The sequence below is a fragment of the Sinohyriopsis cumingii genome, chromosome 11 (genome assembly GCF_028554795.1).
Source record: "Sinohyriopsis cumingii isolate HCF-2022 chromosome 11, ASM2855479v2, whole genome shotgun sequence".
Taxonomy (NCBI): Eukaryota; Metazoa; Mollusca; class Bivalvia; order Unionida; family Unionidae; genus Sinohyriopsis; species Sinohyriopsis cumingii.
The window spans coordinates 113,345,821-113,369,642 of NC_142971.1; the positions used below are offsets into that span (position 1 = coordinate 113,345,821).

The window sequence follows — 23,822 nt, forward strand, 5'->3', positions numbered from 1 at the left end:
TTTTTAGTTTGGTTAGAGACTTTCTAATTATATATATATATATATATATATATATATATATATATATATATATATATATATATATATATATATATATATATATATATATTCCGTGGAGAGTAATGTAATATTAAGTATATTTGATTTAATTTAATTGTCTGTTTATAAGTCTCACATTTTTTATTTTTAATTTCGTTAAATGTCAATGTAATGTTATTTTTCTTTACTAGGAGTTTGATATTTTCCAGAAATATCAGGTTGACCTGAATCTTTTCATAACCACCTGATGATATAAACACTGTTTCTATTTTTGACTTAGTTCCCGACTTTGATTTAGAAATCACTCAGACAAGTAAACAACTTGCAATTTTTATTTTATTCTTGGAGTGCAATGATTGGTTTTTATCAAGGTCATACTGGGAGTATGTGACTTTAGATTGTAAACAGCCATATTTCGCAATTCTGGGTTTTCCGAAATTGCACAGTAGTTAGATTTTCTTAGTGATGATTAGAGAGATATTTCTCAGTGTGGACTTAAAACACTTGATGTTAAGGTGTTCGTTTGTTTGTGTCCAGTTTAAAGTTACATGTTAAATTTTATTCAGATTATTTGGATTCTAAAAGATTAATTCTTTTTCCTGGAAATATTTGAGTGCTCATACAGAAATCTAGGACAAAGACATTTCTCTAAATTTTATTCTGAAATTAAAACATCGGAATATTATTGTATGTATTATTGTATGTGAATCAACAAACAACCGTAGAAACAGCAGCACAATAGTGACTATAGTATACGTCATTGCCTCCCATATTTGGATTTTCGTTGGGACTCTAACTCAAATTTCATTCGAACATTTCATTACTAGGACTTCTAAAATTTAATTCGTGGATTATTCTTGGATTAATTTTGGATTTGAATCTTAAAATCGTAAGTTCTCATTTTTCATTTTTACAGTGTATAGAAATTATTTGTTTAAATTTTCAAAGCTTGTTGTTTTCACTCTTTCTTTTGTTACTGTTTATTGGAGCATAAACACGTAACATAAGAGATCGTATGACCTTCATTAGCGGTTTTGTTTTGCGTCTTAGTTCGTCTTATAACTGATATTTTTCTGAATATCTGTCATTCGTGCTTTAAGATCTAGCAGAATAAATCTGTATTATTGTCATTTTCAGTAGTTCATTTGTGCTGGAATTATGCCTTGAAATTATTATATACATCTGATTTTTCTCTGGAAATAGAGAGTGTTCATAAATATAAAGACTCTTATACAGAGAGATTCTCTGGGAGTTACAATTAATTCAAACCTGGAATTATGTTACTGTGTTTCAACAAACCAGCGTTGGACTTAATTTTGATTGCTGCCCAATTTTTTATCAGAAGTTAGGACTTGTGTCTGTAATTCTATGATTAGTTTTGGATTTAATTCATAATACTGTAAGTACTTTTTTCAATTCTCACTTTGTAGCATAGAGAAATAAATTGTTTGCTCTATTTTACAAAGCTTGTTTCATTTCACTCTTGACTGTTACGTATTCTAAGAGCTTAGACACGTATATATATATCTTTATATATATATATATATATATATATATATATATATATATATATATATATATATATATATATATATATATATATATATAGAGAGAGAGAGAGAGAGAGAGAGAGAGAGAGGGAGAGAGAGAGAGAGAGATGTTTGACCTATATCAAGCAAAACAATGTGCAACTATGATTACTGTCCTGTATAGTATGTAATGGTAATACCAATTAAACACGATAATAAAATCGAATTATGTACTCAAGTGTTTCTGATGAGATCATTGTTTGGTCGGTCTTGCCTTTTCATTTACCTACACCGATTTTGATCAAAAGACTCAATGGCGACCATGACCCAGATTTGAAATATTACACCTAAAAAAGCCATTCCGCATTGATACAGACTCTTCAGATTACAACAGTAAGGTAAACAATTAACAAATTGTTGTGTACACAGGTTATTTTTAATTACATTACTCAGGCACACATAACTGCACAGCTTGCAACGAATGCTAGTATATTTACGGTAGAGAGAGAGAGAGAGAGAGAGAGGGAGTTAAGGCAGACTTCAGGCATAATATTTTGCAGTTAATATTTTGAAATAAATATTTTGCTAAAGAAATTTAGAACATATTGAAAAGGAAACCCTTTGATGACTTCATGCAACATCAAGAAACTCCTCACAACTTAGGGACAAAATGCATTATTATGTCGAGATAGAGTAGGGAGACCTACATTTCTTACAGCCATAATATGCAACAAAATAGAAGCTTCAAGGATTCTATATCCTGTAGCAACTTTGTCAGACAAATGTGCGGAAACAGATGATCAAATTACTCAAGTAAATTAGTGATTCAGAAGCTTCGGAAGGAAAATGTCCTAATGGTTCATCTGCGGAGCCTCTCATATCAAAATATGGGTTGAATAATCTAGCTCATAGTTCTATCTTCCATGCTTTGGATCGGGAAGAATAGATAGTGAAGAGAACAGGCTAATTCATCACACATGTAACTCTGATATAGAAATGATTATCACCGTATCTGAAATAAATGTAGATTTGTATTCTCGCCCGCCTAATGGATCTATTGTGTTTTATCTCGCGGCTTTGTGTCGTCCATTAAATTTAAGCTGGGTGTATTACAAAAGCGGTGAACGTCTGACTCAGCTGTATGAGATTATGAACCGTAGCATGTCACAAAATATGTACACTTCTCCGTTGCCTAGTGCTTCACTTTATGATTTTCGAAGGGATTTGGAGATAAGTGCTGATTGAGAGCCTCTTTTCAGTTGAAGATATTATCCATATCGATTCGAACATTCGACATTCAATAAGTCAGACATGGACACTTTGTATTAATGATTAACATGTATTTAAAATATTAAGATCAGTTTCTGCGCTTAATCGGAAATACAAATAGCTTTAAAAGGGCACCATTAGATAAAGTAATTTATAATCTACCTGATCATAATTTCGTGGTCAAACAATCTTTTGAAAGTTCGATTGATCATAATCTATTGGAAACATATAGCAACCTTAGCAAAGATAATTATTTGCCTTATTTCTGTCACCAATTCAGCAATCAGTTATATATTTTGTAAGAATTTTCAATCAAGATACTGAACATTATCAAGTCTTCAAGAAGTATGTACGTGATGCAATCAAAAAGTATAATGTTTATGTTACACGCATATTCCATCAACATATGAAAGCACATAACTTTCTGTGTTACACAAGTTACTCCCCTTTGTTTACTTTCCTGTCGATTGGGAACAATCCATTCATAACGGAAATATTCCTCGCTAATAGTTCAAAGATTTTTAAGTGTGAGTTTAGTTTAAAAAGTCACCTGTTCATCAAATTTCATTGAATAAAAACAATTCAATCTTGTTTGTTGATGCAGTAAAAAATGCCGGATTTTATTAAGGGGTGTATGGATTGGATGAATGTCGGGAGTATATAAAATACTCCAGAGGACCTTTGAAGGCGGAAATTATGATCTTGTTGAGTATTTCATTGATCAAGTTCTCTTATTTCCCGAAAATGGAACATTCATTTTAGATTACAATCGTGCTCGGGGCTATGATTACATTTTTCTTTTATTTCCAAGTTTTACAACATCACGAGGTCCAATCGTTTAATGGGTCAAACGTTTTGAAGAACTAACGTCGAAATGTACATAAAAACAAATTATGGTTTGACATTGGTTCTCCGTCTTAGCAAATTGAACGAAGATTGACATTTGACATATAAGCATATTTGTGATGCACCAACTGCTAGACCTTAATAAGATCATCTGGCTGCAGATAATGGACTAAACAAATGTTTAGAATACAACAACAAAAACTGGGGTAAGTGAGCATTTCTGTGAGGAAATATTGATTTAATATCTCCAATGTACTTACGAATCTTGTTTCATCAACATCAAAATGAAGAATTTTTCAAAGCTCAGAATATTGCGTTTGATTTCCCCAACGTGAAACTGAAAGAATTCACATATATATATATATATATATATATATATATATATATATATATATATATATATATATATGCATGCTAAAGCAAGGAAACATAAATTGCCTTCAAGGGATCCTGCCGTGCTGCATGAAAATAGCATCTTCTCCATGTACGTATTTGACAGTTTGGGAGGGTATGGATGTCTGAAAAGGTTGGACTGTTCAAAGTTGTTAACTAAAGGTATTCGTATCTTGAAATCCCTTTAAAATAAGACTTTTAAATCTTCGTGATTTTCCGAAGACGTAGCAAAATTACAGGGCAAGTTATGACATAATAAACATAGCAGAAGAATGACCGAATCTGAAGTTAATGTTAGGAACAAACTTAAAAACATTATTTCAATATTTAAGTATAATATGTGGAAAATTTTCATAAATAAAATACTAAATTTACAAGGCCCCCTGCAGCTTATTCTATTTTTATTACGTTTTACTAAAAATGCTAGTAACCTTGCTTAATAACGACATATTTTCTGAAATATTTGATCCAAGGTCACACGCAAAATTTACTCTTTTTTTCAATCAAACATTCCAATGAGATCAAACTACATGTTATCATAAGTTAAGGCGAATGACTTTCCACCAGTTAAATAGTTTTCAAATCCGTCTGCAGTAAAGTAAATAAAATAAATATTTAGAAACAGTTCTACTTGCTATCTTTTCGAGACAAATAGGCATTTACATGAAAATATGATGATTAATACGCGCATGATTGGTTTCTGTAACAGCTTACAATATTTACTAGATTAAAGTAGATGATGCTATTTGATGCTCAGTTCCAGTTTTATATTTACTAAGTGTATGGTAAGCATAAAATAATGTATCCTGGTTTAAAATAGGATGTTGTAAATATACCAAAACGTGAAGTATTGCACCATCTATACAGATATACTTCCGCTCAGCTATACGTCTGCGAATTATCATTTCAGGAAAATGTACGTATTTAATTTCGCAACATCACCAAACGTTCTTGAAATAGTTTAGCGTACGAACTACACATAATATCAGATTTTCCATATTTTCTGAAGTCTTTTGGCGATCGATGTACAGAAGGCAAAAACAGAACCACGGAAGTAAAATTCAGTCAAAACATTTTTAAATATGACGCATAATATTCGCAGATTGTTAATGGCGTGGAAAACTTTAGCGAAGAGTTATGTATGATAATATCTCTTTGAATCAAACACCATTTCTTTTTTTTATTATAAAAAAACCAATAAAAAATTTTAACCAAACTCTTGTTGTTTTGTGGATAAATTCACATTGCCTTGCATAATATCATTACCTCAAAACAGTCATCTGGATTGCTCAAAATCATTCGTTTTCGAACGTGTCCTTTGCCCAAATTTGATTAAACTGAGCTTTAATTAACTTAATATAATTTGCACTATGTACTTTTAAAAGTATATATACATTTTGTTTGATTTCAAGTTTACATCCAAAATATTCAGGCTGCTTTCACACTGTATACGAAGAAAAATCGATAGCACTAGGACGTCCAAATTCTAGTCCTGATACACTACCTTATTTGGTGTAAAAAATGAACGATACGATTTTACTTATTTGATTCTTTCTTTTTGCAAATCAGAATTACCAACACAATCTATACGTAAATAATGAAGAGCTGTTTCAGTCTAGCTAACAAAACTGGAAGCGATATAGTCTGTTAAATTCAGTCGCAGAGCAATAGGTTTACCTTTATTTAAATACAGAACCAACTCCACACGTCCCTATATAATCATGGAAACATGATCATGGTCATTATCGTCATCAACACACAAATGATCCCCCAGTACCACCATCGCCATCATCATCATCATCATCATCATCATTATCATCATCATCATCATCATCATCATCTATGTGATGTTAATAAAGATTTGAGAATGAATAAAGAGTTCATTTACAAATCGAATGGGTAAAAATGGACCTGAAAATTGATATCGTGTTTGCATCATACCATTGTAAGAAGATTTTTCAATATGCTTGATTTCTATAATATTTCGTCCGAATTTAAGCCGTTGCTTGAGTTTCATCAGTACGTGTACAAATCTGGACTTACAGCTAAAAATCTGGACTTAAGGCTAATATTCTGGTATTACTAAACTAAATATTCTATTATGTTAAAAGAAATTTGACAATAAAAATCGTGCTAGTTGTAAACATGGTGTTTAGGATACTTGTAACAGCAATAGCAAGAGGGGGTGGTCTGACTAAATGGCGGACGATGTGCGTGTGTGTCAAAAAATGACGCAAAAAATAATGGAACCGTTGGAATGACGAACGAACAGTGACATAAACCATATGTAATACATCCTGATGCTTTTCTATATGTGCTATAAAACGTGAATATTTTTTATTCACGATATGAACAACATGGGGGGGGGGGAGGAAGCAGAGGAATATGGTGGCCGAACAAAGTGAAGAAAATGACGCAATTTATTAGTATTGTTTTGCTTTAATGCTTTAATCAGCATTTTTGCTTTAATGCTTTAATCAACATATTTGCTTTAGTGCTTTAATTAGCATAATTGCTTTAATGCTTTTATTAGCATTTTTTGAGAGAAAATATCGAGGTTTGTCCCCCACGCACTATACGGTCAGGACATTCACTGATAATTGATAATTGTTTTACGCCCACCCTCTCCCCAATACGAAATTCCCAGGGTACAAAACCCCAACCCTGTCGGGGTTGAGACGAACTATCCTTTATCAGTAAATCTCCGGGTAACTTTTGAGGCTCGGTTTGCGCCCCACTATAATATAATTTATCCCGGACGTTAGCAATATGCTTATCACGTTGTTTCTTTTTTTTTTGGGACTCGAACTAATGAAGTCGTTTTCACTGTCTAACGCTCCCACCACCACTTCGGCCACTGTCTCGCTTAAGAATATACGATGAACTAATTTATATGAGCATTCGCTTACTGGGCAGACAGACATTAAATATACACACGCATTTAGACCGTGTAATTAATTTTTTTTAAAATTTAATATAACAGTTATATTTCTTCAGCGAATATACAATAATTGATTTTAAATGTAAATTCCATCGACTTAGCGTGTTGACCTCAGGGGATCCAAGAGAGCTATTACGCACATAGGTATTTTTAGTATAGCGAGGTGATAGCAGGCATGTCTAAATTGTTGAGTCAAATTATGATCCCGGTAATTTGTTGTTGCTGAAAAATTACGTTATGTTACTGGATATACAGTAAACCCTTATTAGTGATCTGTAATTAAATAGTTGCTCTAATAATACTATTGAGTAATTCTGCGCTTACTATGCAATCTCATACAGTTAATTTAGCTCGACGACTAAATTCAATTACGAAGTATCTACCAGTCCGTGATTCTATCAAGCAACAGTTACAACAACGCCAGGAAGCTCATGTGGTAATTACAGAGGGCACAGAACAGTTATTTAAACCAATTGTAGAAACAACAATACTTATTGTTACAGCGAATGAGGCAACACAAAAAGCTCTTGAGACATCACCTACTGATATTGCTGGCCGTCCTCAACCCCCACCCCCACCGCCACCAGGTCAACCCCTCCACCAGTTCAGCCCCCACCCGAAGTTTAACCACCACCACCAAAAGCTAAAACCAAAATTATAAATACATTTACTGATAGAGGTATTGGAGCTATCAGGGATCAAGACCAAGTCTTTGATATTTCTGCATTTAGATATGGACGTAGAGAAAAATACGTAAAACCCAAACATATTTACACTTTAAAAATCGCCGATTGTGTCAAAGATGTATTTCGCGTCGGTCCTAATGTTCAGAAAGTCAAAAAAGGCGACAAAGATTTTGAACTCTTTAAAAAGGCAGTAGATAATTAAGCCGCAAGAGAAGAATTGAGGAGGGAAGACCAGGAAAAAGAATTGATGCGTCGATTTGAAAAAGAAGAAGAAGAAAGAATAACTGGACCTAAAACAATAAGAAAAAAAATCTACATCAGAGGCACTCGAGCAGCGCTCTCCAGAATCAGAACCAGAACCACCTGAAGGAGCGACCGGAAGTGGCTTTGCCACTCGCAATAGACGTCGTAGGAAACGCGGTAGTGATATGATAGCTGAATCGCCGGTGATTGAGGATAAGCTTTGTCTCAATAACATACTCGCTGATGCTGATCGACTAGAAATTATGATATGTGGAAAACGAGCCGGTAACAATTCGCACGAAATCATCAATGAAGCAGCTGTTATTTTTCAGCGTTTATTTACTGGTGGCGTCATGGACAGTAGCTTCTATCGGTCACTTATAGATGAAGTTACCGACGAATACTATAGCGTGTGATAAATTAAATGATCGATAACAGAATAACATGATTATGCACAATGCCTAACGTAGACCTGAAAACGTCAGGGTTATTAATTCACGATTACTGGTTATAAAATGTTCTACGGAGATCGACTCGGCGATATTGTTCAAAGTTTATTTAGAAGGATAGCCCCAAATGCTATTCCGATTGCAAAACAATTAGGTATGAAAGCCATCGAATTTGTTCTTGATAAGGCTCTTGGTACTGTTAGTAATCTTGCTGGTAAAGCATTTTCTGCGGCAAAAGACAGACTCGCACCATTAGTACGACGAAAGCCACAGCAAGTAAAACTGCCCACCACGGAATTAAGCATTCCGGTAAAACTGCCCAGCACCGACGTGATAACAACAAATGTCAGCAAAATAATAAATCAAGCTGCAAATGAGCGGTTGAAAGAATCATCTGGAGTGCCATCACCGACAAAACAAACCGCAGCTGAGATAGACAGTATTAGCCCCCCCCCCTCGACAATCAGGTTAAAAATTATAAATTGTGAATGAAATGACTAAGCTTTTTTTGCATTTTTCGTATCTTTGGTGCTCTCTATTTTTAAAGCCGTAGCGAGTTACAAACAAACTGGAATGTGTGTGAATACCGTAGACGAATCTTAATCTGATACCGAATCTGAGTTTGGATTCACCTCTTTGTCACAGGATGACGTAAGAACTAGAAACATCCATAATGCAAAGGAACATATTTTTGAACACTAGATACGTATAATTATTAAAATGTTTACACAACTGTGAAATTTATACGTGAAAGACAGCATAACTCATTAACTCGAAAGGAAAATATGTTAAACTGGAATATATTTGGGGTGAAAATGCTTTCTGTCTGTATCATTTGCGTGTACAATTTTCTTAGAATGTTAATAAATTTAAAATGTCTTGTTTCGTTTTTGATATTGTTGGGAGTGGGCTGTAAAATACAATTTTATTTGCGTTTTGTTCTGCTCAATTTTCTTGTGTGTATGTGTGTGCGTGTGATTTTTTTATGAGTTGCTGCAACACAAACTTATAAGAGTAAACTGGGTAAATGATAATGGCATGTAGCTATTCCAGTTATCTTACAAACACGTCGAGGGTTTTATCGATTAAGGTAGTACTCCAGTAAAGTAACAGAGATAACAATCAACAGTAATGACATGGCCGACAAGGAAGGATTGTTAGAATCACCGGAGTTTCAAAACTATACGTCAGTGCAACTAGCATTCGAAGAGACTGCCAAAGAACTACATGAATATGTAGACAAGAAACTAAAAGTAATTCACGAGGATGTCTATACCAGGTGTTCAATATACGAACCATGCCATCAGCACTGCAGTGAAACTTGGAAAGACACACACAGGTCAGTATGAGTTGTCATCTATGTCAGTGATAGAAAGAGCACGAACACACACACACACACACACACACACACACACATATATATATGCAAACTAGTATCTAACTAGTTCGATCTCCGGCCGAGTCATACCAAAGACTTACAAAAACGGTACTAACAGCTGCCTCGCTTGGCGCTCAGCATTAAGAGGTTAGTGTTAGGACTGGTCGGCCCGGTGTCAGGTTAATGTGACTGGGTGGGACATCATGCTACATGTCTGCGGCATGATGCCTCAGTGCTAGACATCACTATAAACTGCCACATTGCAGACATCGTAGCGATATGACTGAAAAATTGTTAAAGCTACGTTAAAAATCCAAATCACAACAACAACAACAACAACAGTATCTAACTAGCCTAAGCGCTTTTGACTCTCAATGAGTCTTTTTTAAAGGCAAATACAAAACATAGACAAGACAAAACAAATAAAACACAAAAACCGTTGTGTTTGCATAACTTTAAATGGCTGTTTCTACAGGAATCAAACCTTTAAATGTATTATGTTTCAACTAGTTTATTTCAACTTGTTGAAGATGCTGGAAAATATTTGTATTGACCTAGAAATCGATCAGCCATAACGACAGCTGTTGTCTTATGTAAATATATGTAAGAACAAATTATATCTCAGTTATTTCATTGTTATAGTCGTAATCATATGCTATTAAGAAAATTTAGAGAATTATTTAAAAGAAAATGTATCGGCTGCAAAAGATAATTTTATCTGTGCAAATCTGTGAAAATTATCTTTTGGAGCCGACACATTTTCCATGTAAAGTTTTGCAAATACAACGATTTTTGTGTTTTATTATATATATATATATATATATATATATATATATATATATATATATATATATATATATATATATATATTCCAGTGTTCAAAATACATGAATGTATGCATGCTTATGTACTGTTACTTTACCCAATGTACTTGATACATTTGTTTTGTGCTTTTGTGGGTTTAACGCCATTTATCAGCACGCGATATGCTATACACGGCGGCCAGTATATGTGGTGGAGGAAGAACCCGAAAAGAACCACCAACCCACGGGAAGCTACTGACAAGCTTCGTCCCATCCCCACGTTGGCTGAGCTCGAGACCGGAACCAACGCGAACAGAGGTGAGATGTCAGTGATTCGTTGAAGCCAGAGCCTTGTACTACTTCGCCACCCGGGACCCCTGACACATTTGTTAAAGGCGCATAGTACATGGTTGATACGTGTACACAAGTTTGAACGTTGTACTCTCCGTTCTTACATATGTTGTCAACTGATTAGATTGCCGTGTATTGGCGCGGTTTTATATTGGTTCATGGACAGATATTACAGTTTCCTGTCCTATGCTGAAAAAATGGTAATGAGATCTAATTTCATTAATGCTTTGCATTTAAGCCTGCAACGTGTACATGTAGATAGTTTGGTTTAGTTTGCTGCCTGTAAATATTTGCAAGTCGGTAACCTTGTGCACGAACATGCATATGTCTTTAATAACGTATGAGCTATATGTTCAAAGAAAATGATATATTTCCACATCTCTGCGTAAGGGAACTTTAGTAGGATTTTCTGTTCTTTTCTTAAAGTATCAACGATTTTCGTATCAAATGCGGCATCGCATGGAATACGCCATTGCTAACGAAAATTGATTGTACCATACACCACACAACATTACACATTAGGTTGATTTACTAATACTACCGACAACTGTTGAAAACCTGTTTATTAGCAGAATCTTGGATGAGTAACACTTTATTTAAAGCAAACACCGTTTCAAGTTTGTAAGCCACTGCAAAGATTTTTAGCCATTGTAGAGCCGAAATAACCCCCAAACAAAACAACAACAACAACCTAAACGTCATAAGCGCTTGTTCCGACAGTAGGTTCGGTTGCATTATAATATTTGATCAAGTACATATATATGGAGTATGAAATAATATCACAACGTTCCTTAGGAGGCGTCCTCTAAATTGTTAGACATATTCAACAAAACCATGTTTTACAAATCGAATCCAGTCATAATAAGATGTACAAGATTTACAGCAATTGAAATATTCACCCTCTGAGTGAAGTATGACAGTGTCTTGCGTATTAACAGCGGTGGACTCAGAATTGATTTATAATAAGAAGCTCTGACAGGTACCATTAAAGGTTTATGTTCTGGTGACCTGCACTTATTGCAACCTATCCGATAACGCAATGTATTTGTGTCAGGATAATTATCAATAGAAACGACATGTTTCTTTCCATTAAGAATTAATTTCTTTTCATTAAACACGAAAGCTGAAATCTTATTGGCGAATCGCAAGGTCAACAGAACATGACCCCATATTGATATCTGTCAGATCTCAGTTATGCCGGAGACACCCATTTTAATTAGATTATGTAAGCCTAACGTTCCGATTGGTGTAAAGGTTAAATTCCGAATCGGTTTGATTAAACGGCATAGTATTGGTTATTGTATAGCACGTACACGTTTAGAAATTTTGGTTAACGTTGCCGTTGTTTTGAATAACCTGTACATGATTCACTGATTATATAATTTGTAATCTGTTAAATATTTCAGATGCGCAGCGTATGAGCATACTAATTCGAAATTTAAGCACACCCGGTGACTTCTATGTTCTATGTTAAATAATGTTGTTGTCTATATTACAACGTGCAGTAAACCGAATTTCGTAACTATGAATGAGAGATCATATGAAGATGAGAGAGACCTCATATTAACTATTACAGTCTGTAGGCATGCACAAAAATAACCAAAGTTAATTGATTAATTACTTCGAAAGTTAATTAGCTGTTTTCCACCATTATCCGCAATTCAGATCCTGCAGTACTAGGCTTTTGTCTAGCTTTACAATATTATAAACAATCAAGGATTAAAACGTCACAGTATGACTACTGATGTATCATACATGTATGCCTTACATGTATTATTGTACTATGCCTTACATGTATTATTGTACTATGCCTTACATGTATTATTGTACTATGCCTTACATGTATTATTGTACAATGCCTTACATGTATTATTGTACTATGCCTTACATGTATTATAGTACTATGCTTACATGTATTATAGTACTATGCTTACATGTATTATAGTACTATGCCTTACATGTATTATTGTACTATGCCTTACATGTATTATAGTACTATGCCTTACATGTATTATTGTACTATGCCTTACATGTATTATAGTACTATGCTTACATGTATTATAGTACTATGCCTTACATGTATTATTGTACTATGCCTTACATGTATTATTGTACAATGCCTTACATGTATTACAGTACTATGCTTACATGTATTATTGTACTATGCCTTACATGTATTATTGTACTATGCCTTACATGTATTATTGTACAATGCCTTACATGTATTATTGTACTATGCCTTACATGTATTATAGTACTATGCTTACATGTATTATAGTACTATGCTTACATGTATTACAGTACTATGCTTACATGTATTACAGTACTATGCCTTACATGTATTATTGTACTATGCCTTACATGTATTATTGTACTATGCCTTACATGTATTATTGTACAATGCCTTACATGTATTATAGTACTATGCTTACATGTATTACAGTACTATGCCTTACATGTATTATTGTACTATGCCTTACATGTATTATTGTACTATGCCTTACATGTATTATTGTACAATGCCTTACATGTATTATTGTACTATGCCTTACATGTATTATAGTACTATGCTTACATGTATTATAGTACTATGCCTTACATGTATTATTGTACTATGCCTTACATGTATTATAGTACTATGCTTACATGTATTATAGTACTATGCTTACATGTATTATAGTACTATGCCTTACATGTATTATAGTACTATGCCTTACATGTATTATTGTACTATGCCTTACATGTATTATTGTACAATGCCTTACATGTATTACAGTACTATGCTTACATGTATTATAGTACTATGCCTTACATGTATTATTGTACTATGCCTTACATGTATTATCATACTTATATCTTCACTGGATTCAAATTGATGTCGATAACTTAGGGATTGCATGTCAGTATAGACTATCACATACATTGAGCATGAATCTGAAATACACTCCCATAGCCAAGAGTTAGAATTGTAATCTGTGTCAACTAGAAGGTTTTTGAATCGAAAAGTGCACGACTCCAAGCATCGAGTATGGCAGACTAATTAGGGCAGACGTATTGCAGCGGCTGTTGAAATCAAGTGTACATTATATATATATATATATATATATATATATATATATATATATATATATATATATATATATATATATATATATATATATATATATATATATATATAGGAGTACGTATCACAGGTAACACATATGGTATATAGTGTTACGTGTTTAGGCTCAAATAAACAGTAACACAGAAAGAGTGAAAACAACAAGCTTTTTAAAATTTAACAAATAATTTATTTTCCTGGTAAAAGTCTGTAAAAATGAAAAAAGGAGAACTTACGGTTTCAAGAATCAAATCCAAAAATAATCTAAGAATAATCCAAGAATTATGGATGACGATGACATATGCTGTAGTCAGTACTATGCTTATCTACAGTTCCTTGTAGAAATACAAATAATGGCACTCCGGTGTTGGAAATCCAAATTAAATTTGTAAGCAATGTCTTTCCTAAATTTCTGTGTGAGCACTCCTCAAAATATTTCCGGAGAAAAAAGAAATAATCCTTTTGAAATCCAACTGATCTAAAGAAAATTAGAACTATAAATCTGGCTACAACATAATAACTTTACATCAATGTAAAAAGCCGAAAACTGAGAGAGAGATCTCTAAAACAAAGGTTATGAAGTATTCTAAGACGCAGTTTTGAAATTCTCCCAAATTGCGAAATCTGAACGGGGTCACGTGATTGTGTTTACACCAAAAATGACACTGACGACAACGAATCATTTTTACTCCAAGAAATAAAAAATGAAATTTGGTTACATCTTAAATGTAATCCCACCATCACCTTGGAAACAACCAATCATTTTAAAATAAAATTAAACTTGTTTATGAAAGTAGCTACAAATTCTGAAACAAGGTCAGAATTTAGATCAAAACCTGGTGTTTATAAACTAACAGTCAAGGTCAAACAATTTTCTAAAAAAATATCATCTTTAGTGAATAAATTTACATTATAATAGCATATAATAGAATAAAAAATTTAAAACTGACAAACAACTAAATTAAAATAAATACGAATTAAATCAGATATACGTAACAATAGTCTAAACACAAAACATAAAGCAATTTGATTTCGAATATCAAAAATTAATTGTTTTGTAACAATTATCAGTTAGACATATACTTTGGAAAAATGTCCCTATGAAACAGTCGTAGTCTGTAACAATGGGGTAGATAATTATGTTCACACACACACACACACACACACACACTGTCAGTGTTATTTACTGAATGTTTGAATGCAAATATCACAATTTCCAAGTGAGGCGTGGTCAATATTACTACTACTAATAATACTGTCTTTATTTTAAGAGGATAGCCAATTAGCATTAAAGCTAATCTTCCATGACCATCTTCACGGAAATGTATCCAAACTAATAGGAAATACATTACATAAAACTCCTAATCGTACTAAAAGGTTGTACAAATGACATGTAAAATAATTTGAAACTATAAAAGAATATGAAACTGTGTTTATAAAATAAATTTGGAATACCAGTCTGAAAATCATAACTGGTGAGTCAAAATGTGGTAATTATTATTCAAGGAATTGAATTTATGGTAAGATGCTGAATTTCTAATTTCGGTTGGAATAGGATTAGTAGTACAATGTACACATGTTGTACAGGGGGAAGTTAACATTGCGCCTCCATATTTAAAAACGTCACTTTTGGTACAGGATATTTTAACATTAACCTATATGTTTGACACTAGTATGTCACTTGGGGTACAAGAAAAAATTAACCTTAGCCCTAACATATCATTTACCCTTGTACTTATAATTTAAAAAAAAATGTCACTTGGGTTACAAGACGAACTTAACATTACACCTCCATTTTACAATATTTGTTTGTACCAGGGGAAATATAATGTTAAAAATATCATAGGTTGAACAGACACATTAACTGACCAGCATCCACATCTACTGACCAGCAACAACACGTACTTACAACATTCACAACTTTTGACCAGCATATACACTTACAGACCAAGCTCCAGTCTTATTGACCAGGACCAATACCTAATGACCAACACCAAGTCAAACCAACCAGCACGCAGCATGAATGTGGATGTAAAATAGGACACAGAGTAAAAAACAGTAACACATTGAACAGACAAAGCTACATTTCACATTTTCACCTACATACATCCAAGACCAAAGGGAAGTGTAACGAGGGAAAGGGGTAGGAATGTTCAAACACAAACATTTTATCGTGATATGTAGAACATTATAGTTATTGAGATAGTGAAATGGGTGGGTAGAACATGTTTTGCGGTTATATTTGAAATGAAGGTCAGGACATAAATAGGTTTTAATTTGATGGATCGTTATTGGGTGTAACTTTATGAATGAGAGAGACTTCAAAGCATCGGGAAATGTAAAAACATTCTGAACCGTTATTCAAGAGATCAGTGAGAGAGAGAGAGAGAGAGAGAGAGAGAGATGAAATTTGTGCAGAAAGTTTGAATATTGTGGCACTAATTTGAACAGAACGTGTTGTATCAAGACTGCAGAGAATAACATAAACGTCACGAACAGAGAATAAATGTAAGACACAAACTTATTTATTTGCAAAATCAGACAAATAGGAAAAACCATGAGGGGTGAAAATATGATAGCAGAAAGATATTAACTGTTTTTTAAAAGTCCTATTTGCAGTCGTTATGCACATTTTCGTTATTGACGATAATTTCATGATGGATGAAGAAAATATAAAAATAAAAAGAAAGAAAGAATTCGATGCGATTTTGAAATGCTGTAGTACGAGTTTTATTTTCCTTGTACCAGAAATTAAGCTTGAGTAATATTGTATCTTACGTTCCTTCATGTTTGACCACGTTTTATGATTCTGCCAATCTTTATTTTGGTGAAAGGTGTCGTACAATTTACTATGTAATGCTCATTAAAACTACTCATCCATTCTTTAAGACCGGGTAAAACTTGGCTGAGATGAGTAATACTTGATTACGTACTCGTCACAGTAGATGCAGATCACAGCGTGAGAATAAATCCGAGTGTATTTTCCTCTCTTGAAACATCGCTTAACATTTTGGTGTGGAACAATTAAAATATAACTAATCTACTAACAGTCTAGAAGAGGAGTCTTAAACTCAAATCATAACGAGGACTTGGCCCACTGAAACCTTTTCATACAGCGAAACAGTTTATATAAAAATTAGCCAATTGAAATGTTGGAAACAAGAAGTAAACGAACAATCGAATTTTCATCAAAACTGGCTGGCTGTGAAGAAAAAATATGCGTTATTTATCACTTTACAAATTCCTGGTGTCCTTGCGGGCCGCAGAAAATTACCCCACGTTTCGCGTGTTTGTGACCCAAATCTAAAACATGTTGCAAGGAAAACTATTTCTTTCGTTAGTGCCGTAGGTATCTGCCTTGATGCTGAAATGTGGAAATATGAATTCATTTTCTTGCATGTTCACACATAACTCTCTATTTCGCAATGGCGTTTGCATATACAGTGTCACTTTTCAGTAAACGAGGCATCATTTTGATGTGGAGAAAGATTATCTTTCAATTAGATATTGCACTTCGTTTTGGGTCGGGCCTCTGATAGTTTGAGAGACAGAACGTTAATGTTTGTGATTTTTCATCTGGTCAGACAGTGCCGCTTTATTTATACATTGTCATGCCAAAGGGAAGATGCCAGCAATTATTTCTATATGCATTTAATGACTTTCTACAAAATGATGCCAACTTATATTCGAAACGAGAATTTTAAACTTGTCAGCCGATTGCCACCAATTCTCACACAATTCATGCTGTTATAATCTATTTACAAAGCAAAAATATTGAGAAAACAGCTGATTTATCGAAATGTAACTGGGGCCAAGGACTTAGACATTCATCATTTCTTTTTGCCTTTCTGCAATCTTTCTTTTCATAGTGCCTATGTGTAGCTCTCTAGAATGGTTTCCTGCCACTCCCTTCCGAAAGAAATAGTTATTTGAGTACGAAAGTTGGTGGAAAGGTAATTACATACTTATATATAAAAAAATGCTGGCGTCTTTCTTTGGCCTGAAAACAAAATCTTAAAATTAAACAGTCTTTAAAAAATATTGCTGATCTGGGTCAAAAGTAACAATATCTGACCAGTCGGAAATCATACAGTGTTTAAAATATTTATCTCTTAACGTCTACCATATCTAACTCATAAAGAGTGACAGCTAATTAAAAAGGAAACTTACGATACATAGATTACTTAAATATTTCACCGTAAACGCACATATCACTAAGAAATTAAGGACAATGTGTGCACCTGTGTACCTCTCAAGGTACAAACTGTCTCTAATTATATGTTCATTTGAGGTGTTAATGGCAGAACAATATTTTTATGATTTGACCCATTTTAGTGTCGAGTTTGTATCATGTACCTGTTCTTCTTTAATAAGAGCTTAATCACTATAATGGAGTAGAGCTTTGTTTCGAGCATACTGAGGACACGGACGAGTTACACTTGCAACTCACTGTCCCAGGACCGAGTGCTGAGAGTTACTGTCCTGAGCCCTATTGCTAGCTATTTTTTTATCATCAGTGTACCATTCTGGCTAAGTGTGTCGCTTAGCCCTTTTGGATTGTAGTAAAACGTATTTATTTAGTAACACCCCCCCCCATTAAAAAACCCCAACAAATCCCCCCCATGAAAACCTCCCAAAAATAAAATAAAAAGAAAACAAAACCCCGAAATTTGTTAACACATTATTTGGATCGAATAATACAAATGATGCAGTCTCGAACTCTAGGAATGCGTCATAAAAGAAGAAATTGTTATCAAAAGGATTTCGTGATCGCTATGTAATATTTTATCGGTGATTTTGTATAGTTTGTTGAATTGATTTTGAAACATGCTTACCCGGTAATGAACCGCTCCGGTAGCCTAGCGGTTACAGCTTCCGACTCTGATGCTGGAGTTCGTGGGTTCGTCTGATGCGGGAGGTTGTGGGTTCGAGTCATACCAGAGACTTACAAAAATGGTATTTACAGCTGCCTCGCTTAGTGCTCAGCATTATGAGGTTCGTGTTAGGACTGGTCGGCCTGATGTCAGGATAATGTGACTGGGTGAGACATCATACTACATGTCTGCGGCATGATGCCCCAGTGCTAAACTGCCACACTGCAGACATCGTATCGATATGACTGAAAACTTGTTAAAGCTAGTTTAAAAACCAGAATCTCATCACACTGACACATCACCCGGTAATGATCACTTAGAGCTAAACAGGGTGTAGTCATTTCGGGTATGGATTGTGGGTGGAGTAGTGCAAATGTGATTATTCAAAGTAGATGTTGACTCTGCAACTCTTGGGAGTTTATTATCATGGTAAGGTTATGAGAGATAAGCATGCCCACAAAAGATGATCCAAAAGATCTATGTTTTAAATCGCCCATTACTGGTATGATGCATTTTATATTAGGCATGCGACTGGCGCATTCAAATTAGATACCGAAAATATAAATCCAAGCAGCAGACGATTAGTGGGACGATAAACTTAAGACAGATTTTGATTTAGAAAGGGAAACCTTTATTTAAATAGATTCTACGGTATCACTTTCGAGATCTAATTTACGTTTGTACCTTAAATGACTGGCAAATATGAACAGCTGTCCCACCACCAATTTGGTACACTATGTCGATTCTTTCCAAACTGTAACCTTTGATCAAGAAATCATTAATTGAATTTTATTAATACGTTTCAGGTAGACAAAATATATTGATAATGTTGGACAAAAGAAGTGTTGATTTAATTTCATTATTTTTAACGAACATATATGATACTTAGATTTGCAGTACGTACGTAAGTGATTCTTTAGAACCATAAAACAAAAGGAATAATCGTTGGGCGTAACTTTATTGGCAAAACAATTTCACGGGAATGACTAGTAAGGTATGATGCAGAGAAATGTAGAATAGTTTTTCTTGAAATATGGAAAGGAAATAAATAACTCCGTCGGTACCTTATTTAATGGTTGGATTCACTGATTCATCCCGTTTTTGATAAGGAGAGCAAAGCATTAAACTTAAAGTTCGATGATTAAATTATCAGGATACTGAGGATGGCATACTTTTGAAACATTTTTGTGTGTCTTCAGGGCTCTTTTAACAAAAAAAACCCAAACAAACCCAACTTAGAAATAATAAATGCAAGTAGCCATCATTTTCAGTATTTTTTCTGAGGCAAATCATATCTAGATCATCACGAGAAAAATTAGCAAATCTAACTTTAATTTTTTTTCATTTGTGATTCAGAAAGTTGGCACAATAATTTCAGAGGTCATATATAACGCCACCTGGGTGACATTACACAATACGAAGTGACAGCTGTCGTCGTTTACTTCAAATCACGCACAGGAAAGAGCTTTATCCTTTAGTTAATGTCAATACTCGAAAATAACGAACAAACAAGTTACTGTTTGAGTGCTTTTATGCAAAAATGTAAAGATTGTGTTTGTCGCTAACTTTAGGGGTGCTACATACATTTGAATGGTCTCGTGGTAAGCTTGTTACTGTGGAACGATTTGCATTTGGTCTTCAAGCCATTTCCCGAACCTGCTGTGATGCAGAGACCCGATCTAAAACAAAAGCATCACTACTTTGGATAAATGTCATAAACACTAAGAAAGGAAATACATTAATAAATACAATAAATAAATAAATACATATATAAATAAATAAACAAATAAATAAATAAACAAATAGATAAATAAACAAGCCCTTACTCAATTATTGTATTGAATAAGAAGAGTTTATGGGGGAAGACTAGTATTTTTAATCTTGGAGCGCATGGGATGAGTGGTTGAATTGGGGTGCCGTTTTTCACCCGACGGCGATCTCTCATAAACCTTAAAGGACTTATATAAACGTAGCGACTGTTTTCAAATACGTCCTAGTGCAATGAACTTGAATGATTTATGTCAGCGATGTTAGTGCCACTATTTCACTACACGCAGCGATACTCTTCGTTTAGTGAAATATAATTTCACTTAATGTTACGACTTCAGTGCTTGGAGAAATAATTATTCTACGAAACGTATTTAATTTCACTAAGGGCTACATCATGATTTCTAAAGATCAAACATTGAATTAAGTGTGGAATGGCGAAAGTTATTAATACTGATAAGTTACATTTATGGTATGAAACTTGATGAGATGACATACACAATCAGAAATAATAAGCTAATGGAGAAAATAAATAGTATGATTAATATTAATAGGTGTAATATAGCCACGTCCATCAATATCTGAACGGTTTCAACCAGCTTGACCTGACGTATTCAAACAAGAAGAGAAAGAGAAAAAAGAAGAAAAAGTTGAAGGACGTGGATGTTATAAAATCGGCGTTAGAAAACTTAAAGCACTGGTATGCTGTGTTTTGGTAAGCAAACAAAAGTCTCGAAATTAAATGCGAAATCGGCAACATAAACAACAGAAGTAAAATAATAATAATAAAAAAAAAAAAAACCCAACAAAAAACAAAAACAAACAAAAAACATGCATTACCTACTAACCGATAAACGTTAAAACAATACTGTGGTCAATTACTTTTGACGGATGTGTAAAGTCCCTGTTTAACTAGGCCAGCTTGAACCCTGTCGGCCTTTTGACGCTTGCGGAGCCACTACCTGACGTGAAGTTAGGAAACTGAGTGTTACACATTAATTTATTTAGCATGATAAGCGTAGGTATAAAAGTAAACGGAGAGAGAGAGAGAGAGAGAGAGGGAGAGGGAGAGAGAAGAGAGAGAGAGAGGAAATATTACGCCACTAAGGTCATTCATATAGCGGTAGGTATGGCGATTGTTATTTTGTCTCGGATTGGCACAGGGAATCCTATTTGCAACTTTATACTTTTCTACGAATAGTTACAGTAAAAATTAAAAAGAGGACATATTATCAAAAACATCTTCTACACCTTGGCGAATCGAACAGATGTTTCAGTCCTTTGCACTAGCGACATCTATTTCACAACTTTCCTCCCTTAGTATATAATACCAACGAAGCAACTGCGTTTAACAGCCACAGATTAAGCATGCGCCAAAAAATGATGGAGGCAATTGACTTCAAAGGCATACAGAATAAGTTTAATATCGAAAGTCTAACCGCATACCAGAAATAAGCCATTACAGGTGTTTTTGAGGGAAAGGATGTATTTGTGCAAACACGGACCGGCGGAGGAAAATGGCTTATTTATGGGTCCATTCCAGTTATGTTCACCCCTTGTCTCGATCATGGAGAAACAGTGTTCAAATTCTAAATACTTGATTTTGACTGGATGCGGCGACTTGCCAATGTGTCCAATAATATTCACAGAACCGAAGCACAGAAATATCCGATCGATCCGTCAAGGTGTAGATAGGCTAACATATTTATGGAACCGTGGCTAGCGAATAATATGCATTGGACTGTTTAACTAAAGGAATTCAAGCACGCGCAGATGGAAAATTTGAGCGTTACATTTTTGTCTTTTATGTAATATTTAATTTCGGATATCGACATTCTTCATAATATATGAATTTATTGTTTTTGAGAAATACATTTTTTAAAAAAATTTTGTTGCTGTTGTTAGTATATTTATTTTAGTAAGAACAGAAGATCTCCTTAATACTTCGACCTACACAGTAATTGGTGAGATCCACACAAAACATCAATGACTGCCAATTGGTTTGCCATGAATCCGTTCGCACACCATTAAGCAAGATCGGCCCATTTTCTTGAAAATAGATTTTCATATGAATTGATAAGTTTTGAATGTGTGGAAGCTTAGTTCCATCTAACAGAGAGCGATTAGTCGTCAAATAAAAACGCTTTATATCAAACTTTTTATTTTAAAAGATTGTGTATGTGTATGCAAATGTTGCCGAGCTGTCTCATTGATACCATATGATAAAGTTACACAGCTTTTGTTATTTTCAGCTGGTGTGATACTTGTAAAGAATGGAAGAAAAACTTGTCGCAGTACATTCGGCCGAGAGGGAGGCGGGTTTATTGGGATAAAATGCGTTCGTGGGAATGGCCGCAGAACAACAGAAAACTCGGAAGAGTATTTGCCAATCAATGTTGGGAGGAAGAGAAATTGAACGATTTGCCAACTTACCTGGAAATAATCAAGAGTTGTAAGGAATTTAAACTACCCAGCATAGTGTTAGATCAGGTGCAAGAAATTAGACAAGCTAGAAATAAGTACATAGGACATAACCCATCTCTAAGAATATCGGAAAATGACAAAAATCGCGTATTTGACATGATAACAAGATTTGTATCTTCAAATGAAATCTCTCGAGAAATAAACTCATCATTATTATTACAAGTTTTACATTCTATTCAGATGGGAAAACCATTTCAACCGTGTCCAGAAGAATTCAATCAGGTTGAAAAAAATGAGGTTAAAAAACAAGAAACTAAATCCGTTGAGAATGGCAATCATCGTCTCCAAGGAATATCATTCAATATGAAAACACAGAAAAATGGCATAGTAATCGTTAGAAAAAAGGTTAGAGGAAGGAATAGGAAAGTTGCATTGGCTAGTATTTTCGCTATTATTTTCACGCTTCTAACCTTTGCGAATCAGTTTACAAGAACAGGGAAGGATTCACTCGAGGGTAAGTACCATTCCTTAATTCGGTTCCAGTTTGATAACTGCACCTTATTTAGCAAACTCGATGCCCGTCTGACCAACAGATTAACTGCCAGTTCTGAGCAAATTCTTTACATCCCCCTCCCAGCTGTCAATAAGATTTTTACGGACATTACCTTATTCCGAACCCACATTTGTTTTCGCTACAGATTTTACCCAGCCACAGTACCTCCTCCCC

At 34.2% G+C, this 23,822-nt stretch overlaps 1 protein-coding gene across 1 annotated transcript in view; it reads left to right on the forward strand.

Annotated features, from left to right (window-relative positions):
* The window catches only part of LOC149789441 (uncharacterized), a 90,189-nt gene that overhangs the window by 48,029 nt on the left and 18,338 nt on the right, over positions 1-23,822 (forward strand). Inside the window, exon 2 of the mRNA XM_089975535.1 lies at positions 22,924-23,609. Within this exon, the coding sequence (XP_089831661.1) occupies positions 22,924-23,609 (686 nt within the window). The remainder of the gene's footprint in view (positions 1-22,923; positions 23,610-23,822) is intronic.